The following is an 18,645-nucleotide window of genomic DNA, read 5'->3' on the forward strand; positions in this document are numbered from 1 at the left end:
TGTGTCTTTATCTGTATTATATTCTGATGTATCAAAATATTCTAAGACTGTTAACAAAAATTGTTTTTCCAAATTAAATTGGAGATCTTGAAAGAATAGGGAATAGCATATCTCCAATCAGTTGGGAAATGCAGCTGGAATGTGGGTGTTAAAAAAATATATTGGTATAGCAGATTAAAAATGAAGACAGAGATGAAAGTACTGCAACTGTGGAGGCTCATCTAATAACTACTGCCTTTTCACATTGTGATGAAAGGATTGGTGTAGCCTTGAAACAGAATAAAGTTTTATATCAATTTATGTTTCTGTAATAGAAAAGAGCAACCTATACTACAGTTAAATCTGTAGCATTTAAAAATTCCTACATTAAAATTTTTAATAATAAATTAACATTTAAGTATATTTTATTGATTTACCTTCATTAAATATTTAATATTACAACTGTATGGAATAAACTATGATTAATCATATAATTGTGCCAAATCTTTAAAAAAAAATCCCAACATACAGTATATCAGCTGCTATTTTTTCAAGTTCTCATTTATTTTGTCAAGTAGTTAAGAAAGATACCTAACAGAAGTTTTTCTGTGTTTGACAGCTGAGGACACATGTGGTGGTACTCTCAGAGGTTCAAGTGGGATCATTTCAAGCCCCAATTTCCCGAATGAATATTACAATAGTGCGGACTGTACATGGACCATACTTGCTGATCCCGGAGACACCATCTCCATCATTTTTACAGACTTCCAGATGGAGGAGAAGTATGACTACTTGGAAGTAGAAGGGTCTGAGCCACCAACCATATGGTGAGTTGATATCTAATGCATTATTTAATCTTAATATTATGTATGTGTTTTATAGAAGAAAAATGACTGGTTACTAAATTACATGTTGTGAGTGCAGGCTGAGCCATACTCTACAGAGAGTACTGTGTAAAATCTGGGCTATATCCTTAGCTAACAGTCACTGGGATCTCTCCAAACAGTGGCACACCACTAGTCAAGCAGTAGTGCTCTATTGACTGAGCTCTGCAGGTGTTGTGTGATTTATTTTCTATACATTATATCCTACAGTATATGTATTACCCTATCCCAGTGATTTGTAATATGTAGGCAGCAGTTGTTACTGCCTGATAGCTTGCAAACCTAAGATGCATGTTAACATTAATAATGGATACTAGGTTCCACTTGTGCTGTTCAAGTGAACGTTATTTCCCACAACTCCACTGGCCTTCTTTTGTGTTCCTTCTGACCAAGTCACTAAGATGCTTGTCAGTCATGTCATTACCATCCTACCCCACATCTGATGGTTTCAACAGTGGTGTGATGGTGTAATAGCATTGTATTCAAATATAATAATAATAATAATAATAATAGTAACATCACTTTATTAACCCTTTACAATTTCTTGCATTAGGAATTATCTTTTCTCACAGATGGACGTGTGTTCTTTGTGCATGGTGTCCTTTGGGTCTGCTTTGATTCAGCTGGCTCTGCATGAAATCACTTCAATATATAGCAAATTGAGATCCCACCAGTGGGCAATCAACACATATTTTCTGGCATGTAAAATGCAAATTGTTTGATTTGACCTTTAAGTCTTTAATGAACCATACACAACTTTCCAAAATTCATCTGTCAATAGAAATGAAAAATATACTGCAATGGCTTCCTTAAAAGTTAATGCTATATCACTAATTAACAAGGTCTATGATACATTCCCCATTGATATCACAACTATCGCTGGTTAAACTCTGCGTTAATCAAGTTTGCTGTTAAATATTAATCAATCTTAAACTCTTTTCCTTTCCAATCAACCCCTCTTTGGTTGAGCTGAGCTAAACCCCTCACCCAAAGCTCAGCTTGCAGCAAAAGTTAAATAAAACTCAGAAACAAAATAGATTTCTCAACTCAACTGATTACGAACAAAAACTTGTAAGTCAATCTCTTAACATTTAATTCCAGGAAACAATTAAGAAACCACCTTGCAGTTGTATGTCTTCATCTGGAAAGAAATACAATTACTATCCAATATTACATCCTTTCAGACCTGTTTGGCACGCTCCTCAATGATACCACACTGTTGTAATCAAGTAATTTAAGCTTGATTTGAGTTTTTAATGTACGTATCTTACACAGTAGGTAGTAAGATTACAAAAAAAGGAATATCTCAATATCTTATAAAATCAAATTCCATTATATTAGTTGATTATTAATGTGTATTCAATAAATACCATTGAAAGTGTGTGTTGTGTCTATATTGTTCCAGTATAGCATGAAAACCTTTCTGTAGAAAAGGCACAGCCTTGGGGAATATGTCTGGTTTACTTCATTACATTTTGTTATATACCCTTTCCACTCTTAAGGAACTGGTTTAAATTGAGTCAGTTTTCTTCTTATTAATTTCCCTCTTACCTTGATTTTTATTTTAATTTTACTCCTCTATCATTATTCCCCTGAAATGTGTTTTTTTAGAGCAGTAAACTGCAAGATGACTGACTCACTGTTGTGCAGTAATCCCTGATCAACAATATAAAAAAAATCTCCCTGAGTACTGAGGAATATGAATATGATGAGAAAAAATGAAAATAGTGAATAATAAAAATAGCAAAAGAAAAGAGTTTCCCATTGTTCATAACATAGAAATTTCTCAAATCAATCCATCCATCCATTGATTGATTGGGACAGAGCGGTGGCTCTGTGGCTAAGGATCTGTGGCTGAAAGGTTGTCGGTTCAAATCCCGTGACCAGCAGAGGAATCCTACTCCATTGGGCCCTTGAGCAAGGCCCTTAACCCCAGCTGCTCCAGGGGCATAGTATTAATGGCTGACCCTGCGTTCTGACCCCAAGCTTCTCTTTCCCTGTCTGTGTGCCTGTGTGTCTCATGGAGAGCAAGCTGGGGTATGCGAAAAGACAAATTCCTAATGCAAGAAATTGTATGTGGCTAATAAAGTGATCTTATCTTATTTCCTAATCACTGCATCCAATTCAGGGTTGCAAGGGAGCCAGAGCCAGTTCAAGCAAAAAAAGGATGCAAAGCAGGCTATACACTGCTTTACTTTCATTTCACTCAAAACAGGAATATTCAGATTGGACTGTCAACTTATATACTGAATAAAAAGTGTTATGTTAATGTATCAATTATACTTTTGCGGACCCTGTCATTTGATTAGTAGTTTTTTTTTTTGTTCCTTCAAAATGTAACTGCTGTCGAATCTTGCAAGACCCTATGACCCTTCTGGGGAAAAAAAAAATGTTTTTGCACTGCCTCCTTTTTTCAGTACATTATTTTTTAATAAATATTAAATATTGTATATATTATCTCAACACAAAAACAGAATCAGAAATAATTTTACGTGCCTGTGCCCCCCCTCAGTGTTGTAAAATAGCAAGTGCTAATTATTATTCATTCCCATAATTAATAGTGTATATATATATGTCTATGGGAATTAAGATGAATTTCAGAATTTAATTAGGTACAATGTAATTTCTTTTTGAATTCATTTGAAGCCAGTTCCTGTCATAATGGAATCCCTGCTGATCCCTATTAAATCCAGTTCATATCTGTAATTCATCAAGATGCACTTATCGTAAAGTATATCTTGAAATTGCATTAATTTTTGTTGTTTAAAATTCTTCCTTCCTTGCTGGCTGCTCCAACTATAACAAGTTGACCTTGGACAGAAAGCTTCTCTGAAGGATGCATCTACAGAAACCATTAAATGTCTTTTTTTGTTTCAACTAGACCTGCCAGCAACTGTAAGGTCCGGTTTCTGAGTTTTTTTACACAGCTGATCACTCCAGATTTTGGCTGGATGCCACAGGCAAATAAATATAATTAGTTACCTTTGGCACACAATGTTAAAGAGCAAGGAACATAAAAAAGTAAATAGATTGTTTCTAACAATGTGCGATTGATGCTTGTAATTGGGACTTAAATTATTTTCTTGTACCCAAATGCATTTCCTTCAATACAATTGCAGTTACATTGTGACTTGTTCTAGGAACTTAAAAATCTGTTCCAGACTTCTTTTAATCTCCTTGGATGAAAAGCATTGGGACATGATCATGTATAGTATTCTTCTTTATCTTCCTTAAAATATATAATTCAATTTCTGTTTCCTCACTGTGACTGTTAGACTTCATGCATTCTAAGAGAAAGCAGTGTTAGTTTTATAGATAATTTCTATTGTTTTAATTGTTGCATTTTTTGCAACTTAAGTTTTATTTAAGTTACTCTGGCATCCCTTTAGAAATAGCTGGAAGACGTTCTGATAACCAATATAAATAGAATCAAATGACCTCCCACTGTCTGCTCTTTTTTTTGTGCTTTTCTTGTACTGTTTGTACTGTTTTATACAGTGGATATATACTACCATTATTTCTAGTTTGCAATTCGAAAAATTACATTGTATGTGTTATATCATGGTTTTGCTTTATGCTGAGAAATTATACAGTTTGTGATCATCTAATTGAGTGGCTCCATTAGAAGCTATTAGCATATTATTGCTTTTGGATATGGAATATGATGAGCTTGATAGAAGGTTGCTAAAATTGCTATTTTTAATGAGGCCCTGCTTGAGCATAACAGTGATAGAACAATTCCAGAGATATACAATATAAGTTAGGTAATGGGCTGTGAAGTTGTAATACTGTATGAGTAGAGAAGTAAACAAATATATACACTATTCAAAACTGACTTTAAGCAGCAAGTTCAAGTTTAATTAGTTTTCATAGTTCTTTTTTTCTTGTGTATGTACAGTAATTCCATTACATTTAGGCAACTTCAGCTTCAATAATTAAACACAAATGTGTATTTTCCTTACATTCTCAGCTTCTGCACACAAGAGAAGTCATTGCAGGCATTAAATACTTTCTGCACATTCATCATTACATTTCAGAACCAACAAAGCATTTTTCTTTTTGACACACTAAAGATATAATAAATAAGATGAGTACACTTTTTCTCAGGGGAATGCTAAGAAAAATGTGTCTAAACTTTAACTTGTGAGCACAAATAAATTTGTCTTTAAAATTTTAAAGAAAAGCATTTTTGTACTGGTAAAATGTTATACTTTTTAGTATTTTGATGTGTTTTATCTAGTTGTAATACCATAATGCCATTTTAAAATACATTGTGATCGGAACATGCCTTTACAAATAAGAAAGTTTGTTCATACACTAGATTTTTAGGAAAATGAAACACAGATACAACAAACTAACAGTAATAAGTGAGGATATACAGTAGTTTTTAATATAGAGGAAACAAAAAGCAGACCCTGCTAGTTGGGAACAATTGCAAGAAAACATTCTTCTCCTTGACGTGCAGTACTGTATTTCACAAAATAAACTAATGCATTGCCAATATTTTTTTTATGCAAGGTGCTAGCCATTGTGTCTACAATTGTAGTTATATTAGAATCTTTCTTGCACCTTATGTTAATTGCATTTCCTTTTGGAAAAAAGAACCAGTTACAATGGTAACTATCTTTTTATCTCTTAGTAACTGCTCACTTCAAAGCAATATGAAAACGTGATGTCAATTGAAAAAATAATGTAAGAAAACATATGGCATTTCATTTATGCTCATAGTTTTGTAGCACTGTTCAGGTCATAAGATTTTATTGTACACTGAACGGCTTGTTATTCAAAGATTGATTAACAGGTTTTAAAGAAAATCCCTTTATTTGACTATTTAGGTAAGTTGTTGAAGGCAGTTCCCTGTAACTTTTTAATAGGTTCATACTCTTTGCAGGATGGATTTGTGATCACTCAATGTGTTTCTAGGTGTAGTTTGTGCCTGTGATATACTTTTCTTTGGTCAGTAACCCTGGATGTTCCACCTAATTGAAATGTGGAGGCCATTCACAAACACTGATTTCATGTTCTTTTATCTATTGTTCACAGATTATGATGTCTTAGGCATGATATTCATGAGGTCAACTTCAAATAACAGTGTTCACTAAACTGAATACTCCAAAGTCAGATATTCAAGATTCTCTCAGCCTTCACTCTTGGGTCTATGTTAAAATGTTCATCTAATCTACAGCATTAAACAATCTAATAGCATTACAATTACTTAACATTAGCTTCATCTTATGCAGTCTCAAGTCATTGTTCTACTAAGAAGTACATTTGCATATAGACTATTCCACTTGATTCTTAAATTTTATTTACCACTTATTACTTTATTTCATACTTAATGACAGTTATGTTTCATCCAATAAAACTGTAGTTGGAAGATAATTTCAACATAACTAGTGTAAAACCCACTGCAATTACACATGACAACTAAAGAAGCTTGTTACAGAGTAGAAAAAGTTAGGAAATATACAGTACAGTATAAACATATGTTCAGAGTACTGTATGTAGAAAGGGTTAGGTAGAGCTGTGTACTTAGGCAGAGTCTGGGTTACAAACCCCAGGTTCTGAAAAGTGCTACAGTATGAGACCTGCAAATTCTTAATAAAATCAAAACAGATTTGAATGGATTAGATAGCTTCTTTATTTTTTATAAGTTACCGGTTTGACTCCCACCATAAATTAGAGCAAATGGTTTCTACTATAGAAAATTCTATGTAGAGAAGCTAGTGGCCTAGTGTTCAGGTGATAATTAAAGGATCATTAATAAAATGACTTAGACTTCAGAATGGGATATTTTCTGCCAGTAATGGGTTCTTTTCCTGCTGGATCTGAATGCATCTAAAATCTGTCTTTAATAAAAAATCTATTGTGTGGGGTGAGGCAAGACAGAGACTGCAGTCCCTTTTAATCTTATCTGGTTGTATTAATTTGTAATAAATTTACACTGTACTGAGACCCCAGCTGTTTTAAATCACAATCATTACCAACTTTTGCTATTTATATACTTGCACATGGGTCTTCTTGCATTGTTGTTGCATTCATCCCTCCTCTACCCCATCTTAATCTTTGCAGTTACTCCTTGGTTAACTCCTCTCTCTGAATATAGGGGGCTAAGCTACCTAGTCCTATGGGCAGGATGCTACCTCTAAGCAGGTTGAGCCAAAACATATTATATTATAATAACAGATATTCAAAAAATAATTATTGGATTCTTATGTCTTATATTGTTGTATACTGTACATTTGGAATGGTCTAGCTAAATTGCATTATAAAGGTCTATGTATGTTTCAACTTGGAGGTCTTCTATGTTTTGTATTTACAAACGTTATTCCAGTACCTTCTTTCCTTTTTCATCTTTCTTTTCAATTTAATTGTGATGTGAGGTTTCCCTTTTCGCTTTACATACAGTATTTCTCTGTATAATTGTGTAAACCAATATAACATGTAGCTTACCAATGATAAGTGCCCTCAGGCATGTTTTGGGATTGCTCATTCAGAAAGGAATGTGATGTCCTCATCCAGCTTTTGGATGCTTATTTTTGCTTGATTTTAAAGCTTGATTTCAATGCCTAATTTTCCAAGTACTGACCAGGCTCCCACCAAAGGAATATATAAATATATAGTATTAAATTAAATTGCTTAAAATCCTCTGTAGATATGATTTTAATAACTTTATTCAGAGATGCATTTCAAACTGGTGCAATTCACTTTCCCCAAATATGTAGAGAATCAATTCTTCTTTTATGAAATGAACTACATCAGATAATTCACAAATGAGTTTGCTCAGCACAATTGAAGGGATACAAAAAATACATTTTTACCATTTCATCCTACATTAGCAATTTCTAATGCACTGAATATTCAGGAATAGTTAATTGTATTTAGAATGCATAGTAATAGCAGAATCTGGAAGTAAACTGCTATCTTTATAGATCTATCTTTCCCTTTCAAATGTTTATATATGAGGGGTACAACAAATACCTCAGCCTTTAATCTTACATTTCTGTTTTAAGTCTGTTAACTAACAGTACACCGGAATCCTTATCAATCTGTTTTTCATTTGCTGAGAGCAAGCAATTACACACTAATAATGTAAAAATTATGACATTTAGACACAAATGCTTTAAAATGAAAATAAATGCAGTTCTGTACACTAATTGTATTACATTTTTTGATTAAACCACATAATGTCTTAATGGAGGCAGAGTCTCTCAGGTGGGGGATCTCCTAACCTATTTATGTACTATAAGATCATAGACCTACTTTATTTTAGATTGCTGAAAATGTGTAGAGATCTGGGGGAAAAAAAGTTACCTTTTGCTAGTTAGGCAAATATTACAGACAGTTAAGTAATTCAGAGAAATACTATTCTTAGCTCAGAAAAATACCTGTCTTTCATCGTAACCCAGGCATCAGTTCTTTGCTCTAAGCAAATACTTTCTTCATGATATGGTTCAGATACCATATTGCCATACTGTGGGGTGTGTTGCAAAGCTGCCAAGACATTACAGCCGGTCTGTACTTGATCACTTAACAGATTAAATATTGTGCTTTTGCAATACTGCCATAAGAACAGATGGTCTATTTAAAGATTCAGATCCCTTGAAATAAATGTCAGGAGTTCATAGGTAAAGTCCACACTTATTGGACCTGAGCATATCTTGGTTTCTGTAGCATCAAGAAAACCAGAGAGCTTCTCCTTGGATAGAAGGATTACCCCTTTAAACTCTGATTATGTATACAGCTGGGATGACAGGAGAAGATGGGGTAAAGCACACTGCTCAAGACTACAATGCCAGTGTCTTCAATGGGGACTTGAACCCACATACTGTGAGCCCATTTGTTACCCAGTAATGTCAATGTCTCGCTCGCTTCAGTAGCTAAGAATCACTAAATATGGGTGTTGCTTTGCATGTTTAACTTTCAGAAGGAAAAAATGCCCCATCCGATTGATTTTCCAGCAGAGGAAATCAAGCGCTGTGATGATCAAACATCTGAAGATTTAAACTGCTGACCGTTGCTTTATTTTACTTGCTTGAGAGTTATTTTTGTATCATACTGGAGATGAATTTTAAAGGCTCAGATTTTGATATGCAAAGTGTCTATATAATGTATACCTAGAGAGTTGTTTGAACCATAGCTGCTTACTTTGATTTAATTCATACATCTATTTAGATGAGAGTTTCGTAATCCCCATCCCTGTGACTCCAGTTTCTTCTGGGTATGGTTACATCTGAGCTGTGGCTTATTTCTTTGAACCTGAGATTCAACTAATGATTTAATAAGTAGATGTTTTTCATTGTTTTCAGCTCTGCAACTACAAGGTATTGAAAATTTACTTATAAATATTCATACATAACTCAAAACCTCAAACTTTTAGAAGCCAAAAACAAAAGGCTTGATCATTTGATTACATTCAATGAAGCAACTGAGAGTCAAGCTGGAACAGAAACCAGCAAATACAGCAAAAGCCAAGAGAAGAAGGATGGGAAATCTGTACTTTAAACCATTGGTGTCAAACTTATGGACCATAGTCAGAGTCTGGAGTCTGGCCTACTGAGCTCTTATGTTCAGCCTGTGTAGAAGGTGCAATCAGATCTTGATCATGTTAAATCCTGGGCTAGAACTGAATTTACACCTTATCTTAGCAAGAGTCGTTGGTGTTGTGACTGTAATAGTTTCTCAGACACAGCATTCTCACACATGTGTATAAAATATTTTTAAACCAAGTGTAGGCAGTAGTCATGCATTTATTTGTATATAGTCATTCCTTTGAACAGAACAGAGCATTACTGCCACTTCCAAAATTATTGGCATCCTTGGTAAAGATGGAAACTGAATACTCTAAAGTCAGATAATGGTTAATAATGCTAATAAAAACCCATACTCAAAATGTAATACGTATGGTTTGCTAAATAGGCATGCAGTAAAAGCAACATGATGGCTAATTGCATTTTAAAGGGAGGTACTGTATGTCACTGTAAAACACCAAAACGGCAAATCACTACAGATAGGTAATACTATGTACTGTAGGTAGGTTTGTGCCTGTGTAACAAGTTAGAATTCCCTGCTGGAATTCGATCTCAGTCACTCTTGAACTCAAAGTATACTGTATAGTACCACTCCCTAGACACCAGATAACAGTGTCACTCCAAAAGCCCAATACTTTGCTAGAATCTTGTCTTTAAATTGATGTAAACAAGTTCCTCTTACCTGGCATGCTTCTTTTCCTCTCTTTCTGTGTGTCCCTACCCTTTTTCCTTTTTTCTATTTATGCCTACCTGCCTTTCATTCTGTGTTCCTGTAATCTTAATGATTAACAAGAACTTAATTAACTAACGGAAACTGAACATTCATTTTGATCAATGTGCCTCAGACCCCTACAGCTTAGTAAACACCTCGTCTTCCATCAATTGTTTCTACTCGCTTTGAAACCTCGAGAACTGCAAATGTTGACACTAGCTAGATGCTGCTCTCCATCTAGCTGTGACGATGTGACAACATCAAATCCATCCATCCATTATCTAACTGCTTTATCCAATACAGGGTCATGGCAAGCAATGGGTGAAAGGTAGGGTACACCCTGGCCTAGATACCAGTCCATTGCAGGGCACACACAAACACAAACTCACATACACTCACCCCAGGGCCCACATTCACCCTATTTTCTCAGAAGGCAATGAATCTACTAGTACTGTATGTCTTTTGACTGTCTTTTTGATTAACCCTAACCCTAACCTAGGATCCCAGCCCTGTGAGGCAGCAGTGCTAACCACTGCACCTATCTTTTGCTCTCTAACAGAAAATAGTTAAATTCTTAATGATATGGTATTTCTTCCTGTTTACAACAGTGGCAGAGATTGCTGATACAAAGTGAAATAATTACTACAGTATCTCCACACAAGGAAGGGATTTTGCATTCAGGAAAGATAAATTAAGTAACGTTCCATTGCCATGATTGGTATGTAATGTGCAGGCATAAGAAATAATAAAAACTTTTAAAAAATGCCAACACACATGACATCTGTATTGAGTGTAATCACATTTTCCTTCCATCTGTGTTATAAACTAAGTTCTCTATTTGCTGAAATTCTGACTTCAGTGGCGTTTTCAGTTTTCCCATTGCTGTTTTGTAAACATTTTTGTCATGGAACACAGCCGTATCATACTGTTTCAAAATAATTTCGTTTCTTTTTTGAGGCAGCTTGTAAGTGGACATCTTTAAGATTTTTTGCTACATTTTTAAGATTGGGCTTTCTTTTTTTCTTTTCTTTTACCAACATAGTAAAAAAAAAAGAGAGTGACAGAGACTGCATTACTGCAGCCTGCATATATACCTAAAGTATATATTTGTAATAAAGGCACTTTGTAATTCTGACAAGTTTAGTTTTTTTTAGTACAAATAATGATGTGTGATTTAAAACAGTGCTACTCCCAGGAATCATTTGGCGTATAATTCTGCCCATACCGTTCAAGGTGTTAAAAAAAACTTTTAGAAAGAAAATTCCATGATGTTAAGAATATCGTAGGAAGGTATTGAATTAATATTTTTTTTATGAATGTACGTTTTTTTTTGTTATTGTCTAATAAGAACAAAAATGAAAGAGTGAAAAAAAAAACAAAGAAGAAGACCTCCAAAGTTGGGGTGGGTGGAGGTGGGTTAAAAAAGAAAATAAATTCCACAGAAACAATACCTCGCATTACCTTGCAGATAGCTAGCATTATATTTTGGCATTTGTTCTGCGAATTTTGCTCCAGCCAAATACAACATTTCCTGGTTGTTATCCTCCAACCTGTTGACAAAAAAGGAAGGACAGCGGATTTTACATCGGCAATAAGAGGATTGTGTTCTAAACCATGCCATGAGCTTGCAGGCCAAGGTTTCCTGTACTTTATAACCTGAACTACCTGAGAGGTAGTGATAAAAAGTGGATTGTCAGTTTAATGTGTTCTGAGCCAATCATGGTTGAAAGACCATTTGTGTAACCCATAAAAGAGCTAAATTAAACTGGCTCAGAACATAAATCATTTTAACATCTTTATAAAGCACTCATGTTGAATGAAAGGGTGTCTGTTTGACATTAGTAGTATTTGGAACAAACAGAAAAGTGTAGGACTGTTACACTGCATGTTATTTTTTGGCTAATTGTTTTTTTTTTGGCCTTTTTCCTCCTTTCTCCTAAAATTAGGATTTGTCACATTTTTAATGCTCCCAAGTTATATTAAATGGCTTCCTCAATTTTAAAACTGAAAACAAAATAGTTCTAGTCACCCAAAGGGGGGGATTCATAGGACCCCACAGGATAAGCAGTAGGATTAAAATACATTGTTAAGTAACACAGGTCTGTATCTTCAAATGCATTTTATTTGAGACAAGTGTTCAGTTTTAATTAGAAACACTGTCAGCAGCTCCAAAATTTGATTTTTTTTTTCCATTGCCAACTCAATGTTCATTCAATCACACTGAAATTAAAACTGTTCAGCTCAGTCATCCAAGCCATTTTTTATTTCTTTCCCTTTCTTGTTCTATTGATATTTTTAATATACTGTAATACCCTCCTAGAAAAATCTGTCAATAAGCAGAAACTGTATATTTACCATTCCCAAGTATACATATCAAATATAAAGGCATCTTTTCATTCAGTTTGTGTGAGAATGAAAGAGTACAGTGGGTACTGATGGATAGAAGATGTCAGATACTTTTTGTTTGCATATTAATTAATATTGGATCAATACTAGTGTGTGCAAAGAATAAGGATTCTGCATGAACTTTGTTTTTCAATGAGCTGCTTTCACTGGATCCATATTCGTATAAATAGAGATCATATTATTACTGTTATTATTATGTTAATACAGCCTTCAAAAGATATGTAACAAATGAACCCATAAAAGAAACTGGGCAGATATAGTCATTTTAAATTTGAACACAAATATAAATATAGTCTTGCTGAAGTGCAGATACTGTATGAAGGACTTTGTGCATGAGTTAATGTATTTAAAACAAAGGTAAGAAAACAAGGGTGTGGAATTTTCAAAGGTGTAACATCCTTGTATCATGTGGTGACCAGAACAGACCACAGGTTTTTATCAAGAGACTTAATAAAACTTGCTTGTTTGGAGTGCAACCCAGTAATTTAAAGGTCCCTACTTAGAATCTAGACGGTTTTATTAATTGGCTATTTAATTTAATCTCCAAGTGAAAGTGTATAATTCACCAACATATTTTCAGGTTTAGTTCATTTTCAACCAGGGTTGCTCCTGTAGTTTCTCAGGGACTTTTGAACTTAATGTGTTACATAGAGCTGTATCTGTCCTGCTTCTAGTGTGGTATCTTCTATTTGCTCCTATTAGAATTAATCTCTGTGTTCTGTGCATTGAAACATTATTATTAACCAGTTCTGTGCTATTTTATGTTCACACTGATTAAGAATTAAGGTGTGATATGCTATCTTTTTAAAAGCTTTCTGGAACTATTATTTCAATTTGGTCAACAGTATAAATAATATTTATATACTGTAGAGGCACTGTCATTTTTTTTAATGGTTACTTTAATGGTTACACTACTAAAAGATCTAGTCAGATACCGTAAGTAAAATCAGCCAATCTGTAATTACCATCTGTTGACAGGGCTCCATTTTTATTTATGGCATTGCTATTTTTGTCTGATCCACCATCCCAGCATTTTAAGAATCTCTAACACTGTTTACATGTGTTATTATACCTATCATAAAAAACACATTGATAAATACCATTAGGTAGAAAATATTAAACAATGTAGTATTGCCTCTGAACATTTTTTTGACACATAACACACCCTCAATATTTACTGTAGTAGGTAGGATACATGAGAATTGGGATATAAAAAAGATAGTAACGGGGCATAAATTCAGTTAGATGATACTGAAAATGCAAGATTAATATAATTGGCATTACGTTTAATGACACAACAGCTGTGGTGACTTGATTCATAAAATTCACCATCATCATCAAAATCTTTGAGAAACGTTGATGTTTACAGTAATTATAATTGCACACTTCTGAAAAAAACATCTTCTCAGAGTTACATGATGACTCAGTGGTTAGTGCAGCTCCAGGATCCAAGGTCCAGGGTTCACAACTGACTGTCTGTTTGGCATTCATATCTAGACCCTGTGTTTGCATGGGCCTTCTTAGAGTACTCTGGATTCTTCCAGAAGCATGCTGTCCAGGTTAATTGACTTGTCTGCATTGCTCTTCGTATGCATGTACTGTATGTGCAATTGCCCTGCAGTGATATTCCACTGCAACATCAGGTTTTTTATCCAATCTTGTGCCCTCTATCTGTTGGGTTAGGTTATGATGTGTCACATGGATGAAAACAAGTACTCTTTTAAGTCCGGCCCAAAACACAAAATCTGTTATGTCTGAAATGTTATGGTTGCTATTGACTAAGAAAATATTTCCATTTCCAATGTCACAAATACTGCATTAAAAGGGAGGTTAGTGGTCCAAAACAAACAAGGCTTCACTTATTACATTATTTCCCTTATCTTTTAAAACTATTTAATTATTCTGAAAGGCATTATAATTTCAGATTTGAAAATAAATGCATTCGTCCCATTTAGGAACAACAACAACAACAACAACATCAAAACCTCAGGTGAATTAATCTCGCCTCTTGCTTGTAGTTTAGTGCACATTTGCGTCAAAATGTCTGAAAACCTAGTGAGTTATCACAGAGATCTGTGTTTTAATCATATAAAATTGTGAGCATTATTTCACTGAACTGCTGCTTGAATCATTAGTTTTGGCCTAGTTCTGTGGATGTCTGTAAAATGCAAGTGTTTATTATTGAGCAGAAACAATACAAGAATGCAAAACTGCTAATAGAAAAGAACAAAAATAACGCTTGTGCAAAGTTCTGTTGTTTTAACGAAAATGTGCAGTAACACTATCAGGTTTTCTACCCTAGGGGTGAAAGCAGATGGAATGCCTAACTTTTTTTCCCTTTACAGTGCTTACAATACCCTTGTAAAATTATTTTTTTCTGCTGTAGTACTCAAACAGCTGCATAACATTCAGTTTATGAGACAGAGCAATGAGTGGTGTTACTTCTATGAGCTGAAACAGAATATCATGTCGTACCCAGATGTATTTATAAACTGTAACATTTCTTGATATTTCATTGGAATTATTAGATTAGATTTAATCCTAACATATCATCTCAGAATCTCAGATCCTGTTTTTTTTTACATCTGCTAAGGATTACTAGTGGTAACCTCATTGCCTGCAGTACCCTCAGTAATTGCTAATAATTAATTTCAAACAACCTTTTGTGACTTTATTTCCCACATTACTTGAAATTTCATGGCAATTCCAGATTTCCTGATTATGAAAAGAAATGAAGTAATATTTCAACCTGGATTTCCATTATTAAGCTGTGGAGAGATAAGGACTTTAAATTATGGTTTCACAATAGATACATGTATCCTCAATAGTTCTTTTGGCAGTAGAGTAAGCAATTTAATTTAGTCTACACTAAGTAATTCACCTAGAAGCAGTTTTCTGATTACCTTTTACTGAACTCACTTTTCTTTATTTTTCTTACTTTGTGCAAGAGGGTGCATTCTTCTGTATTTGTCTACGTTGTGGAAAGGTCTTTAAGTGAGTAACCAACTCCAAGTCTATAACAGATTAGGTCAGTGAATTCCATAGATGTGGTGCTACACAAGAGAAGGGTCTACCGCTTAATGTGTGGTTCCTGGTCTTCAGCAGAGTATGAAGGACTGAATCAGAAGATCTCAGATATGATGGAACATATTCATATAATAAGCCCTTAAGAGTACCTTAACGTTTGATCTAACCATATTAGAGTGTAACATGCAATTTACACTGGACAGGAATTAAGTTCAAATAGTTTTAGTTAGTTCATGGGCTGCAGAATTGCTATACCAATGGATAGCTTTCAAGGTTTTGTGATTTGAGTGGGAGTACTTCCTAATGACCAACTAATCACTTGCACATGTTTTGGTGCACCTGATTCTGCAATACATACCCTCTTAATTGAGATGATAGAAGAAAATGTTTTTCTTCTGTTTTTTTTTTTACTAATGACAAAAAATTGTGTGTATTATATGTTAAATGAGTTTAGGTTGGGTTTAGTTTTATCTGCTATTAGGACTTGGTGAGTTAAACCATAAACATTTAAGGGGCTTTTTCACCACACTGTATACTGTACTGAATATCAAGAAGTATATTAATGATGAATGTCTGCTAAACCACAAAATTCTGATTTTTTCATATATAACTGCTCTATTAATAAGTACTCAAGTGTTAATCATTTTGTATCTGACAGATAGAAAAACAATCTAAATGAAAAGGTTACCCAATATTTTACCTGCATTGTATTTAATACAAATTTTTACCCAAGCAGAAAATATGTCCAACATCAGACATATCCAAGGAATTTAGAAATTAAATGTTGCATTGCTAGCTGGAAGAGTTTGTAATTCTTTAAGCAAAAGCGACGTGTTTTCTAGACAGTGAAGTAGACTGTTCTCTAATGCAGTACTGTATTTCACACTTGGCTTTGAGATGTACTGTACAGTATGTACAGTACCTCAAAAATTCAAATTATTCAGTTCCTGATTTATCCCCTTTATACAATATTACAATAATTTTTCAGTCAGACCTGTGAATAATGTATGCAAGGAGTTAATTGCAATTAATTATGTTTAATCCCTTTATATAGCACTGATATTTGTTTATTGGTAGTTTAACATTCAATGATTTTTATATTGTTCTTCTGAAGTCTTTAAGTTTGGAATTATTCTAATTAATATATCTCTATATATAATAACAATTAAAATAATAAAAAAAAACATACAGACACCTTTTTATTCTTTTTGTTTTCTTCGTGGCTATTCAATATATTCATTCTGTTCTGTTTTTTTTCTTTTTCTGGAGGCTCATCTCCACAAAGATTTTGTTATTTCCAGTCATTTTATATCTTCTATCTCTAGACATGAATACATTAGATGGAATGGTTTTCAAAGGCTCTGCAAATTAGAACGGCTAGCATCTCTGCCTCCTGTCTTTGATGTTTGTGATAAACACCAATGTCAAAGCAATGATTTCTTCATACTTCTAAACATTCATATCCATTTCTTCCCTTTTAAAATATCTGATTGACCCTTTACTACATAAGTATTGGCTATTTAGCTTTTTAAGTCTAATATACTGTACCTAGTTGTTCATTTTAAGGAGATCTTGAAATTATTGACATTGTATTCCAAATGACAATTTAACTATTATTTAAGAATATGAACAGTTCTTACTTCTTTATGTTACTGTATGCATTCAAATTGTGTGCATTTAAATGAATTCCAGGGACTTTTTTATTTTTTGTAAAAAACAAATGCATTTCTCTTTTTAATAGACAATTTAGAAAGAACGTAACTAGACATTTTTGTCTTTATTTTATCAGTCATTCACTTATTACTATACTTGATCATTTTAACTTAAAGAAGTGACATAGTTTTTCCCTTAAAATGCACCTACGTCTTTTTTTTAATCAAAGCTAGTGAGCAATATTTAACACACACAAGTTAATTTGAATTCCAAATGATTGACTATGTTATCTCAAAGTTTTAGGGAAAAAATCAAAAGAGAACATGCTTATTCTAGGAAACTACCGAATTTTAAAATTAGGTAATATGTGCAAGAAGTATACTGTACAACATGAGAATTGGTTAGGCCCCAGTCTCAATTTTTAAAAATAGAGAGAGAAACAGGCTATAGGCTAATTGAGTAAAATCGGGTTTTTTTTACTGCGATTCACACAGACATGATCAAGTTCTGTCTATACTTTAATGTTTTCCATTTGTCAATGCTCAGGCAAATATAACATGTACTGTATTGACCCCTATGCCAAAGGAAGTTATTTTTTGGGGTAAAGACTTTGATCCAATGACATTAGTTAAGCAACATTGCCTTGTGCAGATGTGTGAGGCACACATAAATAGCTGAAATAAACATATGTGCCTGGAAAAGTCAGCCAAAATGTATTCAGACAAATGTCCAATTTACTAAAGCAAATTTCTTAGTTGTGGCTTAGTTTTATATGCCAACATATTTGGAATGTCAGCATGACAATATTATGTAGGGCACACATTTGCAGGCAGTATAGCAGATTTTGTTCAAGAATACAATCTTCAGAGTTTTAAAAAGAATGGTATATCGAAATATACAGTATTTATTTTATTTAAATGTACATACAGTATATGGATTTCCAGGAGAACATTAATAAGATTTACAAATCAAAGGAGGCAATTCAACCCATCTGGCTGTCTTTTCTTGCAGGTAGCTTATTGACCAAGAATCCCACCTAGCCACATCTTGAAAGAAGTAAAGTTATCAGCATTGACAATATATCGGATAGCACTGTTTTCCAATTTACACCCCTGAATCTGCTACAAGACATGTTTTGTGCGCTTGCTATTTAAACTATCATAGCTTGAGGAAGTGCAAATTGCACACCCAGTATTGTAATTACATTATCTGCTATTTAAAAACAAATGCTTTGATTTTGAAATAATCTCTCACTTGATTTTTGCTCATTATTACATAATGTTGGGGATTGAACAGCTTTTGAAAACTGGTACAACATCCTCAAGCTTGGAAAACTGATGACTCTAAGACACCCCGCTAAGCTGAATTCTTTTTTTGTCCAGAGCATGGATTATAAATAAATAAAAATGTCAGCCAACCTGTATGTCTAACATTACTCACACAGTGTTGAAAG

At 33.8% G+C, this 18,645-nt stretch overlaps 1 protein-coding gene across 3 annotated transcripts in view; it reads left to right on the forward strand.

The window, feature by feature from the left end:
• The window catches only part of csmd3b (CUB and Sushi multiple domains 3b), a 581,296-nt gene that overhangs the window by 240,351 nt on the left and 322,300 nt on the right, over positions 1 to 18,645 (forward strand). For all 3 annotated transcript variants that reach the window (XM_088929237.1, XM_088929238.1, XM_088929240.1), the window contains exon 5: positions 599 to 806. In XM_088929237.1, coding sequence (XP_088785363.1) covers positions 599 to 806 — 208 coding nt within the window. The remainder of the gene's footprint in view (positions 1 to 598; positions 807 to 18,645) is intronic.

This window comes from Atractosteus spatula, chromosome 12, assembly GCF_055471065.1.
Source record: "Atractosteus spatula isolate fAtrSpa1 chromosome 12, fAtrSpa1.hap1, whole genome shotgun sequence".
In the NCBI taxonomy this organism is placed as follows: Eukaryota; Metazoa; Chordata; class Actinopteri; order Semionotiformes; family Lepisosteidae; genus Atractosteus; species Atractosteus spatula.